Raw genomic sequence first — 8,995 nt, 5'->3', positions numbered from 1 at the left:
GACAGCTTGCAGGGTAGGTAAGTAACAAGAAATAATAATACAAAACAACACCAGCTGGTTTTATGGAATTTAAATCATGCCTGTGGTTTGGTGTCTTGTATTTGAGGAGGAGGAAAACAGGCTCAAAAAATCTAAACAAGAAACTTGGAAGACACCGGGTTGGCGCCATCGCCGAATGGCGGACTCCCTCCGAGCTCCGGAGGGAGCCTGCTCGGTAGGGGCTGGGTCCTGACGCGCCGGCGACGCGGGGACCCTTAAAAACCATGGGCGCTAAAACCCATGGACATGGTGACTCGGCTGGCACCTTTTGAGCCCCCCCCCGACCCGCGAAGGAGCCTTTTTAAAGGCTGCGGAACGGGTGACAGGGGGGGGGGTGCTTTGAGTCCTCCGCTTCCCCTGCCGAGCGAAGCCGCATGCCATTCGACGGAGAGCGCTGACTTCTTCCATTGGAAATTTGGACTTAAAAGCATAACCCGTGAGTAATCGGAACTTGGATTAAAAAAGGCGAAAAATATTTAAAGAGTTCGGAATGAGCGGGGGAGGTATAAAAAGGAAGTCGCCCCCCCCCCCCGTTGTAGAGGAGCTAAAGTAAAGGACTTAACATCTAAGATTGAGCGCAACCTTATTTTGATAAAGTTATGAAATTTCGCGATGGAAAATTATACGATTGAGCTGGAGGAGAAAAGTGGAATTTATTCAAAAAGCAACCCCCCCCCCCCCGGAACCTGGGAGCGTTTTAGTTAGAGCGCCGGGAGAAGACAAGGAGAGGTTTTGACAGCTGTCAAAGAGCTGTCAAAGCAGAAGAACAACAATGAAACTTTGTTACGAGGACTTTGCCGGTTATATTTGTTACAAATTGGATACAAAATGCTTAAAACAAGGAACAAATAAAGTTACTTTGACTGGTGGACGTGATCTGGAAGGGAACTGAGTTATTACAATCCACCTAGAGGAGCCGAGGGATACTACAAGTTGTTGACATCGAATTTGACAGAACTTTTTATCTCCTGGGAAACTGCAGAAATGGAACATTATTTTGACTACAGAGGTTTATATACTAAAGCAGACAATAGACTTTTCTATTGAAAATGGAAGGGACTTGGCATTATGTTTCGTTCCTGAATAACAGAGCCTCTGCAGTGGAATTTAGAAGCTTTTGGAATTAGAACATTTGTGCAGGAAAACAGGAAAAGAAAGAGGAGAGAGATTAATAAGAACAACAAGAATAATAAAAATTGGATAAAGTTGGAAGTGGGAACATTTGGGAAATCCAGATTTGAAAGGTTTAAGAATAAAATTGGAGTTTTACTCCCAAGTATATAAAAATCTGGATGGAAAAAATGGGCCTTTTTGAGATAGACTCCTTCCAAGATTGGACATTTAAAATTAAAGAAGACTGGTAAAGGACTATGTTTTAAATAAATGTGGGAGCTCCAGGAAGTTATCAGATGTTGATCAATATGGGGAACGCAACCAGGAAAAGGGGGAGGGAAATGTGGAATCCAAAGGCTGTAAAATTATATTTTATTTTATTATATTTTAATCTATTATGTATATTAAAGGGGGGAACGCGCGGAAGGGAATAGGTCGATCTTAGGAGATGGGAAAATATTTTTAAACTGGGTTAATGATAATAAGGTTAAAATCTGGGATAATAAATTGCTGAATTTATTTGTAAGAATTGGAATATAAGAGGGGGAGGGGAGGGGAAGTCCTGGAAAGATGTTACGGAAAATAAGATCTTAAACTTGGATGTTTTGTTTTTCTTATATATTGTTATAATTGGAAACTTTTAATAAATATTATTTAAAAAAAAAAAAGAAACTTGGAAGACAAGCATGGTTGGCTGGCCTACCTGGAGGGTTGTTGTTCAGAACTGCATCGCAGACACTAATTTTCAAAATGAAGGCACGCAGAAGCTGTTCCACGTGGTTCAGGAGGGAGTCGGAGCTGGGGAAGGAAGGGGGGGGCAGAACTCAATCACATGGTGGAAATGTATTTATATAGATAAAAAAGGTACCGTATTTTTCACTCTATAGGACGCACCGGACCATAGGAGGGGGAGAACGGGGGGGGGGGGATTCTCCCCCTCTGCTCAGCGCCCCTTCAGCGAAGCGGCAAGAGAAACGGAGCCCCTTCTATTTCTCCTCCTGCTTGGCTGAAGGGGCGCTGCGCAGCTCTCCCTCTCTGCTGAAGCCAGGAGAGTCTTGCTCTCCTGGCTTCAGCAAAAGGAACCCAAAGCCTTCGGAGCACAACGCAAGTTCCCGCTGCGCTCCGAAGGCTTCAGGCGGCTATCCCTGAAGCCTGGAGAGCTTAGAGGGGTTGGTGCGCACCGACCCCTCTCACTCTCCAGACTTCAGCGAAAGCAACACAAAGCCTCTGGAGCGCGGAGGGAGCACTCCCTCTGCACTTCGGAGGCTTCGTGTTGCTATCGCTGAAGCCAAGGAGCCTGCATTCACTCCATAGGACGCACACACATTTCCCCTTAATTTTTGGAGGGGGAAAAGTGCATCCTATAGAGCGAAAAATACGGCACCGTATTTTTCGCTCCGTAAGACGCACTTTTTTCCTCCTAAAAAGTAAGGGGAAATGTCTGTTCACCTTATGGAGCGAATGCGTGGTCCCTGGAACCGAATTGCCCAGGGGCAAAAAGCAGATCATGCTTTTTTTTTTTTTTTAAAGAAAGAGAGAAGGGGGTGTTGAAACAAAGCTGCTGAGCAGATGATTGGCAAGCGATCGGGAGGGAGATAAGGGACACTAGTGATAAAGGAGGCTGTCTGGGAGGGGGGGAGGTAGAGACAGTGAACTTGCAAGGAGAGGAGACAGGAATACTACAACAAACAATGAGGAGAGAAATTGGAAGAAAAGGAGGAACTAAAAACTGCTCCAGCTAAGGAAAAGACACTGTCACACAAGAGAGAACTGGGTGTTGAAAGGAAGCAGCTGATCGGCAAGCGATCGGGAGGGAGATAAGGGATGCAATAAAGGAGGCTGCCTGGGAGTGGGGAGGTAAAAGCCCATGGATCCTCAGGATTTTTGCATTGGGTCACCCCAAATCACCATCAGATCACATAGCATGTCCATGGCTACAGCCTGCACCAAAAAAATCATGCATCCACTGTTTCGTGGGGCCGCAATTGCACAAAAACGTGGTTACAAAGCACGGATCCACATGGATTCTCAGGATTTTTGCATTGGGCTACCCCAGACTCACCGTCAAATCACATATCATGTCTGTGGCCACAGCATGAACCACAAAAATCATACATCTACTGTTTCGTTCAGAATTTTTTTTTTCTTGTTTTCCTCCTCTAAAACTAGGTCCGTCTTATGGTCTGGTGCGTCTTATGGAGTGAAAAATACGGTATTTTGATTAACTAAACCACAGGGAATCTGAAAAAAGCTGGGGACCTCAAAATAACTCCTGTGGGATTCTCAAAACCGTCAGAAACACACACAACCTGGGCACCAGCCATTCAGCCCCCCCCCCTTTGGGGAGGGAGTCTTTGGGGGAAGATTATTTTTAAGACAGGTTTTTTGGTGTGTTTTTTCCAGAGCAGCACTGCCTGTTTTGTTTGGGTTTTTTTGTTGTTCTGTGTTTTGGTTTTAGGAGATGTAGGTGTTTTGCCTATTTGGGAGAGAAGGTGAAATGTGCGTAACAGCTCCTTAGATTTTCAAATGTGCTGCCCCCGCGAGTGGGGAAGCCTCTACTCTGAAAACAGCTCTACAGTGGTGATTCTTAAGTCATTGACGTTGCTGGACTGAAGCTCTCAACAGCTTCCGCCAACATGGCCAAAGGTGGGGGATGATGGGAGTTGGAGTTCAGCAATAACTAGAGGGCCACAGCTGCCCCATCTCTACATTAAGAGGAAGCAGAGATGTGATGGGGGCAGCCAGGGGCAGTAAAGGCAAGAGTGGGGAGACCATTGTTTGGTTCAAAAGCCCCCTCAGCTTCTTCCAACATGGCCAATAGGAATGGGAGTTACCAGTGTTCTGAAAGCCAGATTAATAAGATTGCTTCATTCAGGTTTTCCTTTAGGTGCTTTGTCCACAACCAGGATGTTGGAAGAGTGTGTGGTTAGTTCAATACAGGCATGTGATGAGAGACAACATGCTGCAGTGGTTAGAGCACTGGATCAGCGCCGGGCAGATCCAGGTTCAAATCACCACCCAGCCACAAAGCTCTACTCACTACACCACACTGACTCTGCAAAGTTTGGTACAGCCTTTTGGGGGCAGGAAGGCCTCACCTGATAGACAGCAGGGGTGGCTGTGTGATTTCAAAGACAAATCTCTCCACAGGATGGTGCTCCTTGTCCAGAATGACCACCACCACTTTTTCCACGTCATTCTGAAAAGCAAAAGAGCACAAGAACTTGTTTTTTTCTTACAGTGGTGCCCCGCAAGACGAACGCCTCGCAAGGCGGAAAACCCGCTAGATGAAAGGGTTTTCCGTTTTGGAGGTGCTTCGCAAAACGAATTTCCTATGGGCTTGCTTCGCAAGACGAAAATGTCTTGCGAGTTCCTGCGGGTTTTTTTTCCCTCCCCCCCTTTTTCTAAGCCGCTAAGCCGCTTATCTGCTTATCCGCTAAGCCAATAAGCCGCTAAAAGCCGCTATAGCGCTAATCCACTAAGCCGTCAATGGGCTTGCTTCGCAAGACGAAAAAACCGCTAGACAAAGAGACTCGCGGAACGGATTCTTTTCCTCTTGCGAGGCACCACTGTACTTCGAGTCTGTTTGCGGAAGAACTCTGTGCATCACCAAGTCTGCATACACCCATACCCAGTTACATTGGTCCAATATTATTATACCTACCATCACCAAAACGTCTTGGGGCTGGATAAAATGAAACACCGAGTTCCAGTAATTCCCTGATCTTGTGCTGACCATCAAAAACTTACCTTCTCCAGCAAAGGTTTGATGCAATGGAGAGTATCTTGGATGTACTGATTCAGTTCTGGGTGGCAGGACATCTGTTCAAACAAATATCTCAAGTTGCATATAAATATGCATAGATTTGTCAAGGGGGGGGGGCGGAAATCCCGCCAGAATGATTTTAAAAAGAAATGTTACAAATTAGCGGATTGGGGAAATGCGGTTGACATAATTTAACTTCAGCAAAGCATTAGGCAGAATAGGATACAAAAACTTATGGGATATGCAGAAATGGCGAAAGTTACCGGAAGAATAAGAAATCAAGATAAAAAACTTTGTATAAAAGAATAGAAATGGTTTATTGAATATTTACAGATAAATTGCACAAAGATAAAAAACATTGGCAGGATTACTGTAATAACCTGCAGTTTCATAAGTGTATAGCTTCAAAGTAGATAAATAAATGAGCAAATTAAATGAATTTGGATATGCAGAAGATATTAAAAAATAAGGAACCGCAGAAAGAGGGGGAAGGAAGTCAAATGTTAAAATGATTGTAAAATTAATGAAATGTATGAACCTGAAAAGTATTTTTTTAAAAAAAGATTTTAGCAAAGTATTTAACAACCTGTTTAACATGAGCAGTTTAATAACAATTGTGGATCAGATGACAGTAAAACGAGACAATGTACATTTTGTAACTTCACACCCACGCAAGCCACTGGCCAACCTAAAAAGATCTGTTTGTGTGGTCCACCCGAAAGACAGTCACATCACTCACCTGGACAGGTACATTGTATTTTTTCCTTTTCTGAAAGATCCCCGTGGGATAGACTTCTCGGACATAAAGGATGAGGTGAATGGCTACTTCCAGGAACTCAGAAAGGACATCAGCTACAACTGGAAAGGAAGGGTACGGATGTAATGAAGGTGGAGGGTTATTGTTTCGTTTGCTATTATATTATGTACTTTTGTGGTTTTATACTGTCCTCAGACGGACAAAATAAAATTATTAAATAAAAAACGAAGTGGGTGGTGTCTGTTTAAAAACCATTTGGGTACAATTGCCGAAACTACTGCTGAAGCTTGGTCACTGGGAGATGGATGTAGGTCTGTTGCATAGCCCTGATACATGGGTTCCCCTCCCCCTTGATTTTTAATAGAGCTGGGAGTCAAAATAGGTTTCTGTTCTGAAAAATTTAGAGAAAAACCGTGCCAGTACCTTGTCCGAAGTTGAGATCCTGTCGGGTTAAAGTGGTCATCACGGCAGCACCTTTTTAAAGATGGTTACAAAGGGAGTCTCGGTACCTGAAAGACTGATAGCATGGAGATTTGGGGAGGGGGAGGGAGAAAATTCTGGATTATATTCAACTAAGTATTACTCAGAGCAGACCCAGTCTTAAATTAACCATGAGAACTAGTAACTTTCTTTTTAAAAGGAGGTGGGGTAGCATGCAATGCTAGTCCTAGTCACAGTAGATAGGTATAACTGATGTCCATTCATTTCAATGGGTCTACTCTGAGCATAACTTAAATTGGATGCACCCCCTAAGGTTAACCTGAAAGGAATCCAATTTAGAGGCTGCAACACTAGGCATGCTAACCTCAGCCTAAGCTCAGTGGGATTTACAGTGCAATGTAAATTGGGGGGGGGGGTATTGGGTGGTTGTTTTTATTTTTATTATGTATTTTGTGATTTCATATCTTGATTTTATTTTGTGAACCACCCTGAGACCCCTGGGTATAGGGCATTATATAAATTCTAATCATCATCATCATCTTAGGCAGATTACTCAGAAGTAACCAACTGAGACCGGTGCCCTCAAGCTGCTTTGCCTTGCCACCGCCCCCCCCCCAGCCCGTGCTTTGCACCTCCATAAATAGGGTTGCCTTTCAGGGGTGCCAATTTGAATAAAATATGGGGGGCTCGAGTAAGGCCCACCCTGCATAATCAATCACCAGACGTGGCGGGCATACACAATTTGAAAATGCCCATCAGCTTTGGAGAGGTCCCAGCCAGCCCCCTCAAATATTTTAGGGGGGCCAAAAGGACCTTGGCCGCTAGGAGTTGGTTCCTATGGATCTTATTACACCTGGAACGGAGACCCATTGAATCCGGTGGGCGTACACGGGAGTAAGTCCAGTGGGATTTCTCTCTGCGTAAACATGCCTGAGCGCGATCTGATCGAAACGCACCATTAAAGGTTGCCCCCCCCCCCAAAAAAAGCACCTTCAACCCCTGCAAAACGCAAGGCAGACCTCTGCTCGGGATCCAGCCTCTCGCTGGAGACCCTTTGGGTTTACTCCAGAGTAAAGAGCTTCCGGATCGGGCCGCTACGCCGCGCGCACCCTGTGCGCAACGAGCGCACCCCGAAACGCCTCTCCACCGATTCCACCGTACCTCTCTCCGGGGCGCAGCGCAGATCCCTCTCGCCCGACCCCAGGCTCGCGGCGGCGGGGAACAACGACGCCTCCGCCCCGCCGGGAAGGCTGATGACGGCGGAGCAGCCGGAGGAGGAGCTGGCGACCCAACGACGCGGCTGCCTGACGTCCTCGCCGCGCTCCTCTCTTTGCCTCGCAGGTCTTAGCGCCGGGGTGCTTTGGCACCCGTGCGCGCCGCCCATCTCCATGGCGTTGGCGCGCCGTCTGTCCAGCGGAGACTTAAGCGCACCTCTCCAACAGTGGAGCTATTTTATTTTATTTTATTTTATTTTATTTTATTTTATTTTATTTTATTTTATTTTATTTTATTTTATTAACTCTCCTCGTCCCCCTCTCAATTGCTCATGGCTTAAAGGTTGCCAACTTCTCCCCCCTGCCCTGCTCCTATGCCTTTAGAAAAAAACCTGAGCCGAAGAATTTCGCAGATGAATCTCACTGCCTCACTCACTCGCTTGCACACCCCCTGGATATTTGGGTTGAGGAAGGGGAGAGAGACGATTCTGGATGGGTAGTGTTATGTACTGAAGTTCTCACCCTGGGCCAGCAGGGGGATACTGTAGATAGTTATGCAAATAAGGGATCGAAAGTGACGTTCAGTGATTGGATAGTTTTAGAAAAATGTTACAGTTACGTTGTACTGGAGCTCTATATAAGCAGGCTGACTGAACCCTTCAGCTCAGTTCTGTTCCAGCTTGCAAATAAAGAGCTGCATTGTAGAAATTGCTGCGTCGTCTGCTATGTCTACCCACTATCTAACAGGTGGCATCCAACTTAAGTCCTACTCAGAGTAGGCACATTGAAATCAATGGACCTAAATTAGCCCTGAGGACTAGTAGCAATTGTCGGTTTGACTAGAAAGGGGATTCTTAGGGTGCCCCAGTTTGCATCCAGATACCACACCCTGGGTGGTCTCCAATTCCTACTCAGAGTAGACCTTTTGAGTTTAACGGGCCTAAGTAAGTCATGTCCATTTCTGACGGTGGGCTCAGAGAATATCGGTATAGTCAGGATTTTTTGGGGGGGCAGGCCTTTTGTTAGGCGGGCAGGCCTTTTTCGGGGGGGGGTGCAGAACCTCAGTTGGCTACGTATTTTTAATATTTTTTATTTATTTAGGGGGGCTACGACCCTCTGCTGCTCGTGGTGCAAACCTAGGCAGATAAGTAATTTGGCACGCAATGGTTTTAACGGAGAAAGGTTGCCAACTTTTCTTCCCTTCGCCCGCACCTCTGCTTTTAACAGCTGCTCATCACCCGCAGATTTCAGTTGCACAAAACTGCGAATATAAACAGTGAATTTAAACCGCACAGCTGGTATCAGCGTTGTCATAGCAGGTGTTGGGGTTCCTCCTGGCTGAATATCGTACACAGTATATTGATCAATCTATATATTTTTAATGTGGAGCAGTTTAGAAATGTTGTTTTTGCGCGGGGGGGGGAATTGTTAGTTATAACAAAAGTGGGGGTGTCATAAAGCTGAATAGGGAAAAGCGAACACCATTTATATTTTCTTTTTGCTGCACATTGCACCTCACTTAGTTTTTACTTTATTATATTTTTTTAAGGCTAAGCGGTTTTAGAATGGATTTAGCAAAACTGGAAAACCACGGAACAGCGAAGGAAAAAACCCCCGAAGCACATAACTGGTAGCAAGGATGTCATCAGTTTTCACAATGAATAA

At 45.4% G+C, this 8,995-nt stretch overlaps 1 protein-coding gene across 4 annotated transcripts in view; it reads right to left on the bottom strand.

The window, feature by feature from the left end:
• MAD2L2 (mitotic arrest deficient 2 like 2) overlaps positions 1-7,429 on the bottom strand; it is a 13,058-nt gene extending 5,629 nt beyond the window's left edge. The window contains exons 1-6 of one of the 4 annotated variants that reach the window (XM_081871385.1): positions 7,278-7,429; positions 6,099-6,192; positions 5,658-5,776; positions 4,903-4,974; positions 4,251-4,351; positions 1,856-1,950 (exon numbers count right to left, since the gene is read on the bottom strand). In XM_081871385.1, the coding sequence (XP_081727511.1) occupies positions 1,856-1,950; positions 4,251-4,351; positions 4,903-4,974; positions 5,658-5,776; positions 6,099-6,138 (427 nt within the window). In that variant the 5' untranslated portion in view covers positions 6,139-6,192; positions 7,278-7,429. The other 3 variants (XM_081871386.1, XM_081871387.1, XM_081871388.1) reach the window with 3 other exon arrangements.
• Between the last annotated feature and the right edge of the window lie 1,566 nt (positions 7,430-8,995).

This window comes from Podarcis erhardii, assembly GCF_964252035.2.
Source record: "Podarcis erhardii genome assembly, chromosome: 7".
Classification (NCBI taxonomy): domain Eukaryota; kingdom Metazoa; phylum Chordata; class Lepidosauria; order Squamata; family Lacertidae; genus Podarcis; species Podarcis erhardii.
Note: the sequence above shows the minus strand (reverse complement) of the source record. Positions and strands in the feature narration are given on the sequence as shown.